Raw genomic sequence first — 21,945 nt, 5'->3', positions numbered from 1 at the left:
GAAAATGAGAGAGTCTTATGGGTGAAAACTTTCACAGGCATCATAAGGCAACGGAAGTTGAGAGAAAGAAAATGAGAGAGTCTTATTGGTAAAAACCTTCACAGGCACCATAAGGCAACAGAAGTTGAGAGAAAGAAAATGAGAGAGTCTTATCGGTGAAAACCTTCACATGCACCATAAAGCGACGGGAGTTGAGAGAAACGAGAGAGTCCTATTAGTGAAAATCCCTCGAAGGGCACTATAGGGCGACAAGGAATTAAAAGGGGCAAACGAGGCAAGCTTGATGGAAAGGATCCGTCAAGACATCAAGCAGAATAAAGATGTTGTTTCGGCAAAAGAAGATGGGTTGCGGGACCTTTGAAATGCAAAGTAGGGACATCAGAAAGATTAATTGATGTGAATAGACTGGATTGATTAATCCAAAAATGCACGACATGACCATTGGGATCGGTTATACCATTCAGATAAGTTATTTTCTCTTCAAACAATTGTTCAGAAAGATTTTTCTTGTTCTATCTTTCGAAGTCATCGTTTTCCATTTCTTTTTGATCAATAGTAGTTTGTTTTTAAGAAGGATTTTCAGAGCTAACTACCAGTTGCCAACATGGTGCAAGGTAAATGGGGGTAAGACATGCGAGGATAATGTGATGGGACGAGAAAGACGTCGTTGTAAAACCAAATGATGGATTGGTCTAAGTTTTCGGGGACAATATGGAGCAAAGGTGGAAAACAACGGTTGAGAGGTTGGTGAATACAGAATCATCAAGAAGGTCGGAAGTTATCAGCCAAGTTTCAAGATGGTCGAACAACGCAAAGCATGGAAAAGAGCGAAAGGGAAAACCGTCCCCAGCAGGAGCATCCCCACGTTTTAAACTAACAAATTCTCTTTGTTTTTAAGCAGGGACAGGAAATGTTATTGATGACAGAAAGACATGCCACAAGAAAGATTGTCAAACTGGGGCAGAAAATTTTCTTTCATTTTTGAAAATTTTCTGGAAGTCAGGTACCCACTTGGGGAAGAAGGAAGATAACACAAGTTTGGAGAAAAGTGGTATCCCCAGCAGTCAGAAGAAGACAAAACAAGTTTTAAAGAAAGCAATTTCGGGAGGAAGATAACACAAGTCTTAAGAGAAGTAGTTCCAGAGGAAGGAAAACACCAACTTTAAGGGAAGTAGTCTTTGAAGGAGGAAAATAACATATTTTGAATGAAACACCGGTGTTATCCCCAACAGTTCTCAGAGGAATGAAACACCAGTTTTGAGGGAAGCAGTTCTGAAAGAAGATAATTCAAGTTAGAAGGAAAATGGTTCAAGAGGCAGGAAGGAACAACGGCAATAGAACACATTTATAAGTTGCAGTTGAAGTCAGGAGCCCGCCTGGAGAATGGAGGTGTTATATTTTTAAGAAGTAGTTAAAGTCAGGAGCCCGCATGGAGAATGAAGGTGTTATATTTTAAGAAGTAGTTGAAGTCAGGAGCCCGCCTGGAGAATGAAGGTGTTATATTTTTAAGAAGTTGTTGAGTCAGGAGCCCGCCTGGAGAATAGAGGTGTTATATTTTAAGAAGTAGTTGAAGTCAGGAGCCCGCCTGGAGAATGGAGGTTGTTATATTTTTAAGTTGTAGTCGAAGTCAGGAGTCCGCCTGGAGAATGGGGGTTGTTATATTTTCAAGTTGTAGTCGAAGTCAGGAGCCCGCCTGGAGAATGGAGGTATTATCTTTTTAAGTCGTAGTAGAAGTCGGGAGCCCACCCGGAGAGCGGAGGGTTGCAACAAAGATCCCCAGCATAAATTAAAGTTCAGAAGTCGGAAGGAAGGCAACACTAGTCAGAAGAAGGCGGTTCAACCTTCGAAGGAAAAATAATTCGAAGCTCACAAGAAGGAAATAAGCAGTTCAAATTCGACAATCAACAGAAGACTACGAGTCAAGATAGAAAGAAAGAAACATCATAGGAAACACCAGTCACCAAGACGTCAAAGCAACAAGAGACACAAGAGCACGACTGAAGATCTAGATAAGATTTTGTAATTCATAGACTATAGTTTAGTCTAGCTTCTTGTTTTCTTTTAGTATGGTGTAATAAGGAGGTTAGTAAGTAGTGGCAGCAGCAGCAACAACAGTAACAGTAAAACCACAGCTCCATGGTAGTCCCAGCTACCAAAACTTCCCGAACTACATTGACCTGATTCCCTTTTAGCCAGGGATATATAAGAAACCTTTGAAGCAGAGGTTCGGTCAAATTTTTCAAAAATGCTTCACACGGAGTAGCCAAACGGACAAAAATCGCTCGTATCCGCTCACTTTATCTTTGCACGAAAACTCTTCATGTTTCTGGACAAAGAGGGGCAGCTGTGAGCACGTGATTTTTGCCCTACAAGAACTACTCCCAAAAATTCAAAATAAAATACTTTTATGTTATTTTGGATAATTATTTGTATTTTGTCTGTGAATGTTTATTCTATTTTAATTAATGAAAAATACAAAAAAATATATGTGTTGCATCTGCATTTACAATTTAGGATTAATTAAACAGTAACACACTTCGCGTTTTTAATGTCTAATGTCAAATTGTGTGATTATCTTTGTATTTAATTTTGTGTGATAAATATTATTAAGGGTTAATTAGTATTTCCTAAGTTAATTTTGGTTTTACAATTTAATTTAGAACTTTTGGTAATTAAGAATTAAAAAAGAAAATAAAGAAAAGGAAGAAATGAAAGAAAGAGTTGATAAACTCGGACCAGGCCAATTTTTTCTACAGGCCCAAACAATATGTCCGCAGGCCCAGTCCGAATACCCCATTTACCCGGTCCAACCGACCTGGCAATACGACGTCCAAACGACGTCGTATCTATCACGTCCAATCTCAGCCGTACATCCCAATCCATCAACGACCAAGATCATCTCTCCCTTACCCGTTCCTATACCCGCCCCGACCCCGTTACTACCAAACGACCCCGTTTTGATCAACAAATCAATTGTCGCCGTTGGATTCCCATCATCCAATGGCTGAAATCAATTGATTAAACTCTAACCTATCAAACCCTCTCCCAATCCCCTACCCCTCTCATTTCCAAACCCTCCCCCCAATCGTCTCTTTCAGAGACGAACCAAACGACCCACCAAACCCTAGCCGCCCTCGTTCCCTTCACCTGAAAACCCGGCGGCCTGAGGACCGATGACCCTCAAATTCACACCCTTGAACCTTCTAACCACCCTCAACATAAATCCCTACCCCTTTAACCTAGAATCATTCCAGTTTGTTTCGAATCTTCAATCGAAGATTCGAGCAAAACCCTAAACCTACCCAACCAGTACCAAGTTCACACCCCAGCTCCACCTGACCTCCTTCGTTCCCAAACCACCCCTACTTGGGCTCGAATCTTGCTAGAACTGGTCGAATTTTAAATCGATTGAAGAACCCTAGAGAGCCAAAACCTGAAACTTGTCCGAGAAAAGGGGAAATTTGAGGTTCTTAATCGACTTTAGTCGAGTGTTTTCAGACGAGAACACTCGATTTAGGTCTGTTTGGAACTCAAAAGTTCGAGTCGAAGTTTAAAATGGGAACAGTTTGGAGTTTAGCCTGTAATTTTGAGGTATTTTTCTTCTTTTTCTTTTCTATTTTTGTTGTTGTTTATCTGCTTAAGCTTCATTGTATTTCATCATCTTTTCGATTTATTTTTCTCTTCTCTTTCGGACCTTTTTTTTCTTGGTCCAGTTTTTTCTGTTGATTAGCATATGATGTAATTTGTTGAGTCGATTAAATAGTTTCGTCGCTTAGTCCGTTCATGTTTGTAGTTTAGTAGTCCTCTTCAAGTTATTTGGTGTCGATTGACTCATTTTGTGATCCTTAGATTCCTAGCTTCAGGGCTCATCATTAGTATGTTTTCTGTTCCTACATCTTTGTTTTAATGCTATTTATTTAATTTGAGTTTCGAGCTTAAACTGTGGTCTGAGTTTGATGAATTGAATCCTACTGTTTAGGGTCTGAAATGAATCTGACATTGGTTTGAATTCAGTATTGGTATGATAATGTTAGATAGTAGTGAGTTATAAGGTTGCATTCAGAACTTAGGAGAATTGGTTATAGCTGTAATCACAGGGGTTTCAGGGGTAATTTGGGAATTGAAAACTTGAAGAAATGGGTAGTCTGAGTGTTCTGTCCACTAAGAACTAGTGTACCATTAAAATAATGCATTTGTTTAATAATTAGTGGGGAACAAAACATAATGGTATAGGGAGGCTTAAAAGGAATTGATTAAAATATGTTGCTCATACCTGCTTGAACTTTACATAAAGAAAAGACAAGGGTTAATGGGGACAAAACATACTCCAGTGGAGTTCTAAAGGGATCATGGGAAGAATTAGTTTCTTAATTCTGCCTAGTGTTCTTATGAGCTGGCAAGGTCAGTGTTTGGGTATAAATGGAGCGACTTAGGACAGAGTTAGGGGTCCTTTTTTGGGGGTTCAGTCTTGGAGAGAGTCTTCCTTCTTGAATCAGTTTCTGAGAACTAGAACTCATAGAGAGAGTTTGAGAATCAGTTTTCTTGAGAGCTTTTAAAACTGAATTCTTCTACACTTTGAAACCTTAAGAGTTTGAGAGAGTGCTTTAGACAATCAGCTCACACTGTTACATTGATTTCAAGAGCATAAATAGTTTAAATCTCTCTGTTCCTGTTCTGTACTTGGATGTTCAGGGCATTTGAAGATATTTGGTGATTTACTCGAGGGTGCTGGGTATTATCTGATTGCTGAAAGGTGTCCTATGACTGCCTAGTCTAATTTCTAGTAGATTCAGTGTTTTGGTTAAGCTTCTTTCTTCCTGGGCTTTGTGACTGTGGTTTGGTCTTGAGCTTGGCCCTGTTTGTTGCTGTTGATTGTCAACCTGCTGGTGTTATTGTTTGTTGCTGCTACTGTTGCATTGCTGTGGCTGACCTATTTTACTTCCATTGTAACTGATTTCCAGGTACACAACTTGACTTCAATAATTGTGAAGATGAAATATAAAGGATGAACTTGTAATTGAAGCCTGAAGACTTTAATTTAATTCAGTTTCTGATTTGTATATTTGAACGCTTTTGTTCGTTAAGGATGTTTAGACTCTTGTTTATAGTTGCGTTGGCTGAACAGAACTGAGCTATGCAATAACTGGATTATAGACTATTATAGCTTAGTTTTCTTGGATTGGTTTTCCCAGTAAGTCACCAATTGTAGTTAATTCCTTGTTAGCTGATTCTTGCACATGTTGAGTACTGGTTGTAGCCAAATTCATGGTACAGAGTTGTTCATGACTAGTCATAGTTAATTTCGTGTTAAAGACCTTTGTGAATCCATTTAGCGTAGTATAAGATAAAACCTGGAGTGGCTGTTTTGTTTCATTCAGGTAATTTAAGTATGACCAGGCTGTATAGGGATTATAGTAGACTGCCAAAATTTCCCTGGATGGTTTACTACGGCTGTATAGTGTGACTTGATTTCAGTAGTTCTTTTAGAACCTTAGTTAAAAGGCCTACCTTGAATGTTTAATTTCAGTAGTTATAAAATAGGCTTGAATGGTTTTTAGTCTCAATGTGTCCTTCAACAGTTCTATTAGGAAATCGTGAATCATTAAAGTGGTTAGTGTTAGTTTATTTTTTTTATGACAGTTCTTAAGCATTGATTCATTTCAATAATTGTAAAAACAAGTTCAAATAGCTACGGATTTCATATAGTTCACTTCCGTATCCCAATAGTTAAAATACCAAGTTAATCGAGTACTAGTTCAGTACTGATAATGTAAATAAAGTACTGTTTGGGTCTGGGCCATCAGATGATTCATTTGGAGCTGATTGGGCTACCCAGATTCGTGTTGTGATGTTCCCGTCTAGGCTCGAACCTCGAGCTCGTTGGGCTGCAAACGTCCTTATAGGCCCAATGTTGGAGGCAACCTTTCTCATAGTAAGGTTGTTGACGTATTAATTAATTAGGTCCTTTTCTTTATTTTTAGAGACAAAATAAAAATAGCAAATCATAGTCGCTTTTAGGTTTGCCTTTTAAATAATAAATGAGACGAGCCTCGCCAAACAAAATACATAAATTACGGGGCCCTTAATAAATGGTTAAAATGAAACATTTAGAATTCGGGATGGGCCGTTTAGTGAATTTCACGGCCATCCCCAAAGATAATAACGCGCTAGTTATTTTAGACGCGCTTTTAATAATTTACTTTCTTAAACTCGGGTGCACATTTATGTGACCCAAATCCAAATCTCAACGGAGTCGAAATGTGTCAATAACCACGGGTGCATTGATGTGACGTGGTTCAATATGTGTTTTCACGACGTTGCAATTCTCATTAAAAATAATAATAATAATAAAAGCGGTAAAAAGTTAAAATTTGCACATAGGTTCAACATGTATTAAAATCAGATAAATAAGCCGAACATGACATTTGAGCGACCGTGCTAGAACCACGGAACTCGGGAATGCCTAACACCTTCTCCCGGGTTAACAGAATTCCTTACCCGGATTTTTGGTTCGCGGATTGTAATACAGAGTCAATCTTTTCCTCGATTCGGGATTCAACCGGTGACTTGGGACACCATAAATCTCCCAAGTGGCGACTCTGAATTAAATAATAAATCCTGTTTCGATTGTCCTTTAATTGGAAAAACTCCCCTTCGTCCCTGCGGGCGCAGGTAAAAGGGAAGTGTGACAGCTCTGGCGACTCTGCTGGGGATCGAACCTAGAATCTCTGGTTCAGGGTTCAAGAATTTGAGCTTAGATAAATTGTTATATTTGGCTTTTTTGATTTTGTTACATGTTTGAGAACAAGAAAGGATCTTAATCTTTTGTACCATGCTCGAAGAGCTTGCTTGAGTCCATATAGAGCTTTAGTCAACATGAAAACATGATCTGGGAAAGTATCATTTATGAATCCTGGAGGTTGCTTCACATAGACTTCTTCAGAGATGTAGCCATTTTGAAAGGCACTTTTCACATCTATTTAAAATAGTTTGAATCCTTTATGAGCAGCAAAATCAAGTAATATTCAAATAGATTCTAATCTTGCTACATGTGCAAATGTTTCATCGTAGTCGATTCCTTCTTGTTGAGAGTAACCTTGAGCAACCAGCCGTGCTTTATTTCGTAACACTTGTCCGAATTCATTCAACTTATTTCTGAAAACCCATTTAGCTCCTACAATAGAAGCATTAGAAGGTTTTGGAACCAGTTTCTACACTTTATTTCGTTCAAATTGATCAAGGTCATCTTTCATTGCTTTGATCCAGTAGTCATCTTTCAGTGCTTCATCTACTTCCTTTGGCTCAAGTTGAGAAATTAGAGCCATGTGAGAGTTGAGCTTTTGAGATCTCTTAGTAGTGATTCCTTCATGTGGATTCCCGATGATGAATTTGTCAGGATGTCCAGGTTCACTTTTCCACTCATTTGGAATGTTCGTGGTTAGTTCCTTTTCATCAGTAGTCGATTGTTCTGTTGAAGAAGATTCCTTGGATGTGCTCCTCAGTTGACTGATTCTGATGACTAGTTAGCTCATTTTGGCATTCATTTCCTACAACAGCAGACTTGGGGACAATAGAAATTTCCTCTTCTTCAAGAAGTTACCTTGAGCGAGGGTTAGTATCAACAAAAACAACATGAATTGATTCTTCAATGCATAAAGTTCTTTTATTATAAACTTTATATGCTATAATTAAGGGATAATATCCATGAAATATACCTTCGTCGCTTTTTGGATCAAACTTACCCAGATTGTCCTTTCTATTATTATAAATGAAGCATTTGCATCCAAATGGATGAAAGTAATTGATGTTGGGTTTCTTACCATTCCATAGCTCATATGGAGTCTTTTTAAGAATGGTTCGAATCAGACATTTGTTGATGATATGACATGTAGTGCTCACAGCTTCAGCCCAGAAGTGATGGGGTAAAGAATTTTCCACAATCATGGTTCTTGCCTTGTCCTGTAAGGTTCTATTTTTACGTTCTACCACTCTATTCTATTGAGGTGACCTTGGTGAAGAGAAATTGTGAGAGATTCCTTGGTCACTGCAAAAGTTTACTTTCAAATTCTCCTCCGTGATTACTTTTGATAGTGGTAATATAGTATCTTTTTTTTGCGCTGAACCTTCTTATAGAAAACTTCAAAATTTCTTAGAGCTTCATCTTTTTGACTTAAAAAGATAACCCATGTAAATCGAGAAAAGTCATCCACAATAACAAAATCATATTTTCTGCTACCGATACTAGCAGTTCTAGTTGGACCAGATAAATTCATATGCGATAGTTGAAGAGGTTTAGTAGTAGAAACAATATTTTTGACTTTAAAAGATGAACGCGTTTGCTTTCCTAATTGACATGCATCACAAATATGATCTTTTGAAAGTCTAGTTTTGGAAGACCAATAACAAGATCATGTTTAGAAAGTTTTTGAATGGTATGCATGCTAGCATGTCCAAGTTTTCTATGCCAAACCCAAGGATCATCAATCATAGAAGCAAGACATATTTGATCACCAAGGTTTTCTATATTGCTAATAGTATAGACATTCCTGTCTCTATTTCCTGAAAGAATAACTTTACCTGATTCGTCTTCTACAAACCAACCATGTTTCTTAAAACGAACCTCATAGTCATTATCACATAGTTGACTGATACTGAGAAGATTGTAACCGAGTTCATCGACTAGGTAAACTTCGTCCACATCACATGTTGAGCTTAGGGGAAATTTTCCAACTCCAATAATGTTTCCTTTTGATTTATCTCCAAGGGTAACTGTTCCTCCATATAGTTTGGTGACTATTTTGAATAATTGTTTATCATAAGTCATATGTCTGGAACACGCGCTGTTGAGATACCATTTTCCTTTTCGATTATTCTTGTGGTGTTCCTGCAAAACAAAGTTACTTGTTTTTAGGTACCCAAGCCTGCTTGGGTCCTGAATGGTTAGATTTCTGAGTGTTAGCTTGACTACAGGATTTAGGTCGCCAGACCCATCTCCTATTGTCCTTGAACCTGCAATGTTTAGAGGTGTGACCAGGTTTCCCACAGTAAAAACACGATGGATTTTTGGGATTTACAGAGCCTCTTTCTGCTCTAATTTTATTCCTGCATTGGTTAGTGTTGTGACCATTTTTTACCACAATAAGAGCATGCATGAGAGTTTCTAGTTCTAATCAAAGAATTATGAGAAGCAATTTGACAGAACTATGACTTGTGAATTTTTGTAATCCATTCCGTTGAAGTTGAAGTTCATTAACTTCTTCTTGAAGCATGTCACGCTTAATTTCACAAACTTCCAGCTTCAAGGCCCAATCTTTCTTTTCTCTTTGGATCTTTCTGAGTTTATTCAGAACTCTTTCAATATCTACAAAAGCAATATCAACAAATTTTTGAAGTTCATAACAGTTAGGACAAGTAGAAAGACGTACCTCACTAGTTCCCTCGTCTGCCATAAGGCCAAGTTTACCTGAGTCTTCTTCCTCATCTACTCCTTTGTTTGCCATGAATCCAAGCTCTCCTAATTCCTCATTGATATCATCTTTTTTGGACATGAAACACATGTTTGCAATTTCTTCATGGTCAGATTCTTCTTCATCACTCCATGCTCCAAAGGACTTGTTCTTTTGGAGGTTCCTGCTGAGCTTCTTCTTCACTTCGGAACAATCAACTTGAATGTGTCCATATTTTCCACATTCATAGAATCTTCCATCATTTTCATTGTTTTCCCTTCCCTTTCTGAATTTTGGCTTACCCCTTTTGCTATTTATGTTTTTCCTTATCATGCTTGTTACAACTTGGGAGAGCATGGCTATGTTTTCATCCTGTTCTCCTCCTTTCTCTTCTTCTTCATCTTCTGGTTCAGCCACAGTTGCTTTGAAGGCAACTGTTTTTTTCTTTTCTTGTTGAATTTGCATGTCCAAGTGAGTTTTTTCAAAGGCTATTAGATCACCTCTAAGTTCATCATAGGACATTTTGTCAAGATCTGACACTCGAGAGCAATGACCTTGGGCTGCCAAATTGTAGGTAGACTTCTGAGAATTTTTCTGGCATGTTCTCCGCTCTTTATTGTTCTACTAGAGGATTTTATATCTCCAAAAATTTTACTGAACCTGGAGAACATTTTCTCTGCTGATTCTCCATCCTTCATTTGAAATAGCTCATACTCACGAACCAAAAGATTTATCCTTGTTTCTATTACCTTGTTGGGTCCTTTATATGTGACCTCCAATTTATCCCATATTTCCTTAGAAGTTTCACAGCTTGAAATCTTTTCATACTCTTCAACATTGATACCATTGTACAATAGATTTTTTTCTTTAGCATTCATAGTTATGATAGCAGCTTGCTCATCAGTGTAATCATCCAAATCAAGTGGATCAGTTGATACTATGACTTGACCATTCTCATCTTTCTTTGGGGGAATTGGAAGATTTCCCTTTTCGATCACCCGCCAGACTTTAATGTCATATGACGTGGTGTATGTTTCCGTACGCACTTTCCAATGAGAAAAGTGTTGTCCATTAAAATATGGCGGTTGTACTTGAGAGGTTCCTTCTTAAAACAATGCACCAACGACTGTGTTCGATCCCATGATCTTTTCCTCACTAGCTGTTAAGCAAAGTTTGTGAGCCTTGTTCTGATACCAATTGAAAGTAAAAGAGGGGGGGGGTGAATTGTGGACTATTAAAAATTGGTTGAGTAATTGTAAGTTTAGTTGACTAGGTTTCGCGTAGCAAGTAGGTAAAATAGAGATAAACTGAATGAATTGAAAACTAAACAAGACACAACAGTTTTTATACTAGTTCAGTACTGGTGTGGTACTTACATCCAGTTCCCTTGGGTCACAAGGGTTATCTTAGATCTTGATAAAGTATTACAATAGTGATGGTTTTAGTTCGTTCACCACCAACGATGATCAACAGCAATTTCTAGATTTTGACACAACTCTCTTTTGTGTTCTAAATCTTTTTATTTTTTTTTATGCTTGTAAACTTAGGAATGCAGTATTTGTGCTAAGAACTAAAGAGACTTAGAAAACAGTATTTGTAGTTGCGTAAATCTTCTTCTTGAGATTGGCAGTCTTCTTAAAGCAAAGGCACTGAATCCTCTTGCAGATTGATCTTGATTGAGGCACTGAATCCTCTAAGAGATTTGACCCAAAGGGTGCCTCCGAATCTTATACTATAGATAGGCTGGATTCGACCCAAGGGGTGCCTCCGAATCTTATACTATAGATAGGCTGGATTCGTTTATGTCCTTCCTCTTTCATGTCTTCATTTCATGGAGTGATTGGAGGCTTATATTTGGTTGGTCAATCTTTTGATATAGTCCTTGAGGAGTGGCCTAATATTCTCAAGCTGCACTTGATATATTTCCTTTGTTAGACAGCTTCGATTTCCTTTAATTGAGACTTAGATGGTGGAACTGATTTAGTTTCCTTTTTGATATCTTGACTTTCTTTGATTTAGCATCATCAAATCTTCGATCTTATCTCCTAAATGTTGATGCCCTTGATGGTGCCTTGATTCCTGCAATCAGCATAGATAGAATTTAGCTTTGCACAATTGTCATCGTTGAAACTTAGATGTAACACAAAGATCTTTTTGTCCTTTCACTTAGCATGACATATAATAGACATGTTTCTATTTGCAATTTTAGTTTATTAGAAGTCAAGTTTACTCGGAATTAAAAAGTTGTAATCTATGAAATTCTTCCTATTATTTGAGTTTTCCCCCAGAATATTCTACTTTATGTTATGTTCTAGTTCCATACATCAGTCAGTCAATCAAACGATTCTTCCAATCCTTTGCCATGATTTGGCTTTTGGCCCACGTATAAAATTTTGAAAATCTATAGTTCCTAATTCCTATTTTAACTATTCCTACAGAAAAAATTACCATTCCAAAGTTGGTTCTTTTGTTTTTTGTATTAATTTCTAGGCATGATTAATGAGTACCCCAATATTAATGATTACATAATTTGAAAATTAGCATAAATATATTATATAATATATTTTAGTTATAAAATATATATTTTTTAAAAAGTATAGGAGAGTATTGAATATATTTAGTACACTTTATATTCTTTTCTCTTCCTCTTTTTTTTGGCATATGGTTGAAAGAACTTCAGAGCCTTTTATAAGGTGATAGTCGGATAGTATGCTTCATACTATCAGAAAGTGAAGTGCAATCAACATAAACATGACACAACATATTTTTTAAAATCAGTATTTCGAAGGCGCGAGCGCTAGGCAATGTATTTTATTTAATATGGGACGAGGCGTAAGCTCCATGAATTTTTAATTTTTAATATTTTATTAATTAAAAATATTAAAATAAATATTAAGATAAAACAAAATAACATAGAACTTTTAAAAGTTTCAAGAAAATAACCAAACGGAACATATATAAAACTTCTTCATCTTAAAACGCTAATTTAAATAAGAAATTGACTAAAAAATAATCAAAATTGCTTTATCACAAAAATAAATCATACTGTTACGCCGACTTTATTAAGCTCAAGATGTCATCTTCCTAGAGGCCCAGTTTGGTGACACATGTCAAATGACGTGACATGCCAAGTCAAACAGAAGATCCAATGAAATTATGCCACATGTCAAAATGACAAGGCATGCCAAATCAAATTAAAAGACCAATGGAATCATGCCACTTGTGCAAGTGACATGTTCTGGCCATCAAATGCGGCCATGTCACACTTCAATTTGATTGGTTGGAAAGAGTTTGTTCTTATCACAACTCCTCCCTTCCACAACTATAAATAGGGGTCTTCATAACTCAAAGAAGACACTAGAAGTTATAACAAGAAGCAAGAAAGAGCTCGTGGATCAAACGCTGCAAATTTCTCCACAAGTTTCAAGCTTCAAGCAATCAAGTTCAAGTTCAAGAAATAAAGTTCAAGCTCAAGAACGAAGAACAAATCAAGTTCAAGCTCAAGAACGAAGAATAAATCAACATTCAAGGAGTACGAGTTCAAATCAAAGTTCGTGCTAGTTGAATTCAAGATCATCATTCGTGACGACAAATATAGATTCAAGATCAACTTCAAAGGCCCTTGAATTTATTTACTATTGGAAGGAAGAATCAGAGGATTCATAGAGATTGTATACTCAAATATTCGAAGTAAAATAATATGATTGTTCCAATATTTTTCGGTCTTGATTTTATTTTCTCGACGCAATTTATTGTCCACAAATTCTGGCATGCCCGGTGGGACAATCTCTACCTCTCATGTCAACCTTTCAATCACCAAAGTTCAAGAACATTGAAATGGCTTCAAAGAAAATCAACTCCGGTTCTACTTCTACCAAGGCTGCTATCTCCAGGTTTTATGATGATGTGGAAAGCATCCTCGATGTTACCTTTGGAAGCTTTAGACCAGTTACGAGGAGCAACGCAAGCTCTTTAGGACAACATGCACCCCAAGTGCCGTCTGCATCAACCCCAGTTTTTGGATCTTTATCCTCAAAAGGAGCAAGATCTTGCACAAATGCACCTGAAAGAGGAAGCGATGTTGCTGAAAAGATCAAGAAAACTCTTGCTCTGCTTGACCTCTCCGGATCCAAGCACTCTGCTATGAAGGAAGATGATGATGCTTCAAGTGATGGATCCTCCTCACTTACACCACATAGAGTGAGCTAGTTAGGGATCAATCTGTGTGAAAATTCATGCTACTCTCCATTGTCTACGACAAGCATGCAAGCCATGGCGACAAACACTTCATCTATGGAGGAGCAATTGTCAAACTTGACGGAAGCAATCGCTGGCTTGACCAAATGCATGCAAAATCAAGAGGCTAGAATTGACAAGCTAACAAACAGGGTGGGAATCTTGATGGAAGAAGAATCCACCCATGCACCCGACAAACTCCCAGAAGTTCAAGAGATTGATCCTCCCCCATGACAAGTTGCATCCACTAAAGAAATTCCAGTCTCTTCAGAAGGGATGATTCCAATCAATCAACTAAAGGAGTTCATTGAAGGGACTATAAAAAACAAATATGAAGTCGCTTCCAAGTTCTCCTTTACCTACGCAAAGCCGTACACTTCAAGGATTGATATGTTGAAGATGCATGCTGGCTATAAACCTCCAAATTTTCAACAGCTTGATGGCAAAGGCAATCCAAAGCAATGTGTGGCGCACTTCATTGAGACATGCAACAATGCTGGGACTTATGGAGATTACCTAATCAAGCAGTTTGTCCGCTCATTAAAAGGAAATGCTTTTGATGGTTACACGGACCTCAAAGCTGGATCTGTTGATAGCTGAGATCAACTAGAGCAAGAATTCCTCAATCGTTTTTATAGCACGAGATGTATTGTGAGTATGATAGAACTTAAAAATACTCATCAACGAAAGGGTAAACCAGTTATCGACTTTATCAATCGTTGGAGGAATGCAAGCCTCAACTGCAAAGATAGGCTTAGTGAAGCTTCGGGCATAGAGATGTGCATCCAAGGCATGCATTGGGGGCTACGCTACATCTTGCAAAGTATTAAGCCTGGCACATTTGAAGAACTTGCGACTCATGCCCATGACATGGAGTTGAGCATGGCATCCACTGGAAATGAAAGGTTGCCTATCTATGAGCCTCGAAAAGGGAATGACAAGCAAGAAGTCAGGAAATGGAGCAAGTTTGTACCCAAATCTAAAAACAAAGAAGCTGTTAATATCAACACATCACCTGTGATGTTCACAATGAAGGTGAGCAAGAAGCAGAGTATGAAATCCACTTCTTTTCAAGATAAGCCAAATGGAAAGTTGACTCTAAAATAAATGCAAGAGAAAGAGTACCCATTTATTAATTCTGATGTGCCAGCTATTTTTGAAGAACTCCTCGAGTTAAATCTCATTGAGCTTCCATAGATGAAGTGACCAAATGAAACTGGGAAAATAAATGGCCCAAATTGCTGCAAATACCATTGACTTGTGAGCCACCCTCTAGAGAAGTGCTTTGTCTTCAAGGACAAAGTCATGGACTTGGCTCACGAAAAGAAGATCGTGCTTGAAGATGAGAAAGCAAACGCAAACCAAGTCTCTATCACCTTTAGCTCATTCAATCCGAATGAATTATATGGTTTTAAAGAAAGTAAAGATGAAGAATTACTGGAGAACGACAAAGCTGAAGTCAATCAACGTGATAATGATGAAGGTTGCATGTTGGTGACTCATCTTAGGCACCACGAAAGGAGCCCACAAAAAGAATCAATAGAGCAACCAACAAGGAGAATAATGGTGAAAAGACAAAGGAGATGGAATCTAGTTAAATATTTGAAGAAAGCAAAAGTGGAGGTACACCATTCTCAAAAGCCACAAAATCCAGTGACCTTGGAGGAGTTTTTACCAAGTCGGTTCCGCACGAAGATTTCCTATAAGGGTATTGATGCCTCTTGTTGCCATGCTGACAAAGGGGAAGAAAAGAGTGATGACCTACCATTGGCACGATCTTCGGGAAAGCTCATCAGTCCACTCCTCAAGAAGTTAATGCTTGTGAGGAAAAAGTCACGTTCACAAACAATGTTCTTCTGCTAGGTGACACTCTTCATAATTGCCCATTGTACCTGATTGGCTGTACGTGGGATGAAAGGGTAAATCGAATTTTGGTTGATGGAAGATCCTCAGTGAACATTTTTCCAATTTGCACCGTGAAAGAACTTGGTAATCCCATGAACAAACTCTTAGAAAGTCGTGTGATGATCCAAGGATTCAACCAAGGGGCCAAAGAGCCAAAGGCGCGATCAGGATGGAAATCACCATTGAAGATATGCAATCAAGTGCATGGCTACATGTGATCGATGCAAAAACTTCATACAACGTCTTGCTTGGAAGGCCTTGGATACATGAGAATAAAGTAGTTCCATCTACTTACCATCAATGTCTAAAATAATACGAGGGTGAAGTCGAGAAGAAGATAGTTGTTAATGATGAGCCATTCACCGAGGTTGAGTTACACTTCGCCGATGCAAAGTCCTACTTGAAGAATCGCATTGTGAAGGAGCTAAAAGCTGATGATGGAATGAAAAGCACGAATGTCGAGCCCAAAACTAAAAGAGTAGAGGTGACTACTGGTGAAGCCAAAGCTGTTACTGAAGAGGTACAACCCAACGCGAATAAATCTTATAGAGGGAATATTGCGTCTTATGGCAAGAAAGTAAGTCATGTGCTCCAATATGTCCCTAAAAGGAAGAAATATGAAGGTGAATCATCTAATCCCCAAACTAACATGCCAAATGAGTTAACTATTCCAGTAAAACGAATCAAGGCATTGAAGTTGTCCTCAAAGCCACTTGCAGGGTTTTTAGCCCAAAATCGTTTGCAGAATGTGGTACTCCCTACAAAGCAAACAGATTAAGGTTTTGATCCTAACGCTTACAGGCTATTTGCAAAAGCTGGATACAATCCTAATGAGCTATCAATGTTAGGGAAGCTACCATCAGAAGTTGCGATGAGACAACCACGTGAAGGTTTGGGATACAAGCAACCGTCACCAGTGCGTATCCCTATAAGAAGGGCGAGCAACAATTATCTCACTATAGAAGATGAATCGGCCGCTTCTAACAAGCCTTCTATCTTTGATCGACTTGGAAAATCACCTGTGAGGACCTCCGTATTTGAGAGATTGGGTGCATTAAAGAAGGGGAACAAGTTCTAGAGAAATTTTCAAAGCATAAGAACAACAACTTCGCTTAAAATCTAGAAGATCTCTAAGGATTTCCAAAGTTTGGTTCTTTCCAGAATGAGGCGACAAACAAAACTTGTGCATTCATGTAAAGAAGTACTGAAGGTAAAGCCATATAATGTGATCTACACTAAGGAACGTGACGAAGATGAAGAAAGTGTGGGTTCTTCGTATCATGTTACTGTACAAGGCAAGAGTGGTGTTCCATCTTCAATGGAGGATAATGTAGAATTGGAGGATGTTTCACCGTGTTATCACATATCCTTCAACGATGGGTACCCTCAAAAAGATGAAGATGCAAAAGATGCTCCATCTGAACTTGAAGAAGGAGTGAAGACGATAGTTGATGCCTTAAAAGAAGTTAACCTTGGCACCAATGAAGAACCAAGACCCACCTACCTAAGTGCTTTACTAGAAGTTGATGAAAAGAGCACTTATATTGAGTTACTCAAGTAGTTCAAGGATGTCTTTGCTTGGAGTTACAAAGAGATGGCTAGCTTGGACGTGAAAGTAGCAGTCCATCACCTTGCAATAAAAATGGTGCTCGCCCTGTTAAACAAGCTCAAAGGTGCTTTAGGCCGGACTTGGTTCCCTTGATTGAAACTGAAGTTAACAAACTCATCGAAGCTAGATTTATTCATGAAGTTAAATACCCAACATGGGTTTCAAGTATTGTCCCTGTAAGGAAGAAAAATGGCCAAATTCGAGTGCGCGTTGACTTTAGAGATCTTAACAATGCATGTCCAAAAGATGGGTTCCCACTTCCTATTCCAAAACTGATGATTGATGCTACTACTGGGTACGAGGCAATGTCATTTACGGATGGTTCATCAGGCTATAACCAAATTCACATGGTGCCAAAAGATGAAGAGCTTACTGCATTATGTACCCCAAGGGTATTTATTTCTACAAGGTAATGCCTTTCGGCTTGAAGAACATTGGTGCTACTTACCAAAGAGCTATGCAGAATATCTTTGATGACCTTTGTAAGGCCCCGAAAAATTTTACTAAGTAAATTAGGATTTCGTGGTGTCATATAGGCTAATTATAATATTTTATGTGCTATTAATATGATGGGCATCAATTGGATTCAGTAAATTAGTATATAAGTCATATAATAAGTAATGTGGGGTCCAAGGAGGGGCCTAAGTCTAAGACAAATCGGAAAATTTCATAATGGGCTAAAATTCCAAATGAGTTTGCACAAGTCCACAATTTGAACGAGCATATATAAATATATATAAGGTTTTATGTTATTACAACCTATAATATGAAAGGTCTTCGAGTCTAGTTTTCAACGCTTCAAACCGTTCATCATTTGGACATTTCTACCCAAAGTTATGATCCAATTACCAAAGGCTAGAAAAATGCAATCCTGTGTCAGTTCTGCGATCGCAAAACCATTATGCGGTTCGCATAATTGATCTGCGATCGCAAATCTGGTCGCAAACTGGACCAGTGTATCCCAGTTTTGGGCACCAATTCCGCTATGCATTTTGTGACCCACACTCCTGTTTTGCGGTCCATTACGACCGCAGACCCGATTTCGGAGGCTTATTCTTCCTATTTTTATAACCCGACTCCATTTTAATATATAGGCTTTGGGGCTTCATTTGGGGTCATTTTCTACTGATTTTAGAGAGAGTTGAGAGCATATAGAGAGAGAAAGAGATAAAAGGAGCCTAGCTTCATAATCACCCAAATCTTGCTCAAGTTTTCAAGAATCAAAGAAGATAACCACTTGATTGTCCTCCATCCGGGTAAGTCCTTCTTCCAAGATTTCATGTAAGAGGTTAAGGGTTCAAATATGTTGTGGGGATTAGAAATAGACCATGCATGTGGGACTACTTAACATCCGGGTAAGTTCCTGTTAAAATTTGTTGAGGGAGGAAGGAATTTCCATTTTCAGACCTTGTAGACTACTTCACATGTTAGGTGTTTGATGAAACTCCTAAGAGACTTACACCATGGGTAATCTTCCTAATTATTAATTGATTCTCGCTATCCCCTTATAAATTGTTATTGCTAGAGGTGTTGGTGGATTGTAGAAACCTAAGGTAAGCTTAAACAAGGTATGTATGGCTAAAACCCCCTCTTCTTAGAAATTGAGCTCCATGGTGTCCATGTAAAATTGTAAGTCCAGAATTTAATTGACATAGTATTTGTTATTTCAAAGGAATTAGTGTTGCAAGAATATATGTGAAAAGTGTGTCCCAATATGTTCAATATGCTATTCTTGGTAAATTGGTGATATGTGAAGAATGTGGACTATATGCTAAATTGCCTAGATTTCAAGTCAAGTTTAAATTGTGATTATTATGCCAAATCATGTGAATATCTCTCTATGCTTACAACTTGAATTGCTCTTGTATGTGCACATTATCTTAAATTGCAAGTTTGATGCTGAAAGTGAAAGTGATGTGGAATGTGAGTTATGAAATGTGGCCTAGTGCAAAGTATGATGTGATAATTGTGGCCCTAAGTGCCTATGAATTGATACATATAAAATAAAGATTGAAATGAGATGATTAATGAGGAAGGAACAATGCCTTGGTAAGGCGGCCTAGCGGATCGGGCCGTGATCGGACGCCATGCCGCACACATGGTGGTATTATGCTGATATTAAATTTCGGAAAGTGAGAATGAGATTGTGATTGAGGTAAATGTCTCAAATGAGGCAACCTAGACAATCGGGTCGTGATCAGAATCCGCTCAAGAAAACGGTGGTATTGTGAATGATGATGAACAGTATTAAATGCCCCAAACTAAAGCTATGGAAATTATGTAAAAGCTATGTGATTTCTTTTATTTGATGATGTGGTAAGTGTTTAAAGCTTTTGTTGAATCCTTATGATTTCTTTGTTCTTGTATGGTTGTTATTTCTAATGAGATGGTGTTTAGTTATACATACTAGTGTTATTCTATGGCACTAACGTCCCTTTTGCCGGGGGCGCTACGTCTTTAAATGGATGTAGGTGGTTCCATAGCAGGTAGTGATGGTCGCATCTCCCTTTCAGCTGACTTGGTAAACCCCGCTTCATTTTGGGGTCCTGTACCGTTGTTTATCATGTACTTTGTATTTTGAGGTATAGCCGGAGTCTTGTTGCTGGCATTTCCATATTACTCTTCAATTGTATTTAGAGGCTCCGTAGACAGGTTGTGGGTGGTGTCAGGTATTGAAAATTTGAACTAGATATGTTGTTATTTGGCAGAATGTTTCCTTCGCATCTATTGATTGTAATAATTTGGTTAGTATGATTGAACTGTTAATGAAAGACAAAGATAAAAATTGTCAATGTAATGCTCATAAAGTAGGATTTATGGAGTTCATCTCCTTATTATTCATAAATTAATTTTGGGTAGAATGAAACCTAATAGGCTTGCTCAATCGGGCTTGCTCGGTTGAGCGCCGGTCGCGCCCCTCGGTTTTGGGGCGTGACAACCTTCTCCACAAGAATGTCGAATGTTATGTTGATGACTTGGTGGTAAAATCAAGAAAGAAAAGCGACCACTTGAAAGACTTGAGAATGGTGTTTGAGTTGCTTCGGAGATACCAACTTAGAATAAATCCATTAAAATGCACCTTTGGAGTTACCTTCGGAAAGTTCTTGGGTTTCATTATCCGACATCGAGGGATTAAAATAGATCAAGATAAAGTACATGCAATCTTGAAAATGCCTGGGCCCCGCAATATTCATGAATTGAAAAGTCTACAAGGAAAACTAGCATACCTTAGGAGATTCATCTCAAACCTAGCTGGGAGGTGTCAACCATTCAGCCGCCTTATGAAGAAAGGTGTCCCTTTCAAATGGGACCAAGCGTGTAGCAATGCCTTTGAGAGCATTAAATCCTACTTGATGAAGCCTCCGGTTTTGGCAGTCCCTATAATTGGAAAGCCGTTGATACTATACATTTCAGCACAAGAAAAGTCTGTTGGAGCGTTGTTGGCCCAAGAAAATAGTGAAGGGAAGGAAAACTCCTTTTGCTACTTAAGCAGGATGATGACACCAAATGAGCTGAATTATTCGCTAATTGAAAATTTATGTTTGGCGCCAGTCTTCTCAATCCAAAAGTTGAAGCATTACTTTCAAGCTCATGTCATTCGTTTGGTTTCTAGAGCAAATCCCATCAAGTTCGTGATGTCAAAACCTGTCCTTAGTGACCGACTAGCAAGGTGGTACCTCCAGTTTCAACAATTTGAAATTGTGTACATCCCTCAAAAGGCTATAAAGGGACAAGAGTTAGCGGACTTCTTGGCATATCACCCTATAGTTGATGATTGGGAGCTAACTGACGAACTTCCTGATGAGGACGTAATGGTTATTAAAGTTCAACCTCCACAAAAGATGTACTTTGATGGTGCCGTGCATCGTGGAGGAGCTAGTACTGGTGTAGTATTTGTCACTTCCTAAGGTGAAGTCTTTCCCTGCTCCTTCACCTTACCACAACTCTGTTCCAACAATGTTGCTGAGTATCAAGAATTAATACTTGGGTTAAAATGGTTGTTGATATGAAGAAATTGCAATTGCAAGTCTTTGGTGACTCCTACTTAGTGGTCAATCAGCTTTTAGGTAGTTACGAGGTCAAGAAGCCTGACCTACGCCCATATCATGATTACGCTAAAAAACTAATGGGGTGGCTCGACGATGTGACTATTCAGCATATGCAAAGGAAAGAAAATAAGAAGGCTGATGCTTTAGCTGCCCTAGCTTCATCGTTAATCCTGCTTGATCAAGCGCAAGTTACTGTCTGCCAAAAATGGGTAGTACTGCCGCCAAATGAGGCTGAAGAAAATGAACTCAAGCATCTTGTCACTATTTCTGAAGTTGAGAAAGAAGAATGGCGGCAACCCATTATCAACTACTTATGCTATGGGATACTTCTAGAAAATCTGCGGAGAAGGACTGAAATCCATCGTCGTGCACCTCGCTTCCTTTGCTACAAAGATACCGTATATAGAAGGTCATTCGAGGGAGTACTCTTGTGATGATTAGGGGAAGAATAAGCACTCCAAGCTTTGTAAGAGACACATTCTGGGTTATGTCGGTCACACCAGTTTGGACCAAAGCTCCACTTCCATATAAAAAGGATGGGATATTATTGGCCAACGATGGTAAAAGATTGCTTGGACTACGCTCGAAGATGTAAGGCTTGTCAATTCCATGCGAATTTTATTCATCAACCTCCTGAAATGTTGCACCCGACTGTTGCATCCTGGCTGTTTGACGTTTGGGGATTAGATGTTATTGAACC

At 38.4% G+C, this 21,945-nt stretch overlaps 2 protein-coding genes across 2 annotated transcripts; one reads left to right on the top strand and one right to left on the bottom strand.

Annotated features, from left to right (window-relative positions):
- Positions 1 to 8,344: 8,344 nt before the first annotated feature.
- Positions 8,345 to 13,695, bottom strand: LOC138883206 (uncharacterized). Its single transcript, XM_070163874.1, has 6 exons — positions 13,689 to 13,695; positions 13,376 to 13,509; positions 10,102 to 10,432; positions 9,464 to 10,006; positions 9,209 to 9,361; positions 8,345 to 9,009 (listed from the first exon to the last, which is right to left on the bottom strand). Exons 1-6 carry the CDS (start codon positions 13,693 to 13,695, stop codon positions 8,345 to 8,347), a joined length of 1,833 nt encoding a protein of 610 aa, XP_070019975.1.
- A 7,495-nt stretch (positions 13,696 to 21,190) lies between these two features.
- LOC138883205 (uncharacterized) lies at positions 21,191 to 21,679 on the top strand. Its single transcript, XM_070163872.1, has one exon. The coding sequence runs from the start codon at positions 21,191 to 21,193 to the stop codon at positions 21,677 to 21,679; it is 489 nt and encodes a 162-aa protein (XP_070019973.1).
- Positions 21,680 to 21,945: the final 266 nt, after the last annotated feature.

Source organism: Nicotiana sylvestris, chromosome 12 (genome assembly GCF_000393655.2).
Source record: "Nicotiana sylvestris chromosome 12, ASM39365v2, whole genome shotgun sequence".
Taxonomy (NCBI): Eukaryota; Viridiplantae; Streptophyta; class Magnoliopsida; order Solanales; family Solanaceae; genus Nicotiana; species Nicotiana sylvestris.
The sequence above is the reverse complement of the archived record's forward strand: the minus strand, read 5'-3'. Positions and strand labels throughout refer to the sequence as shown.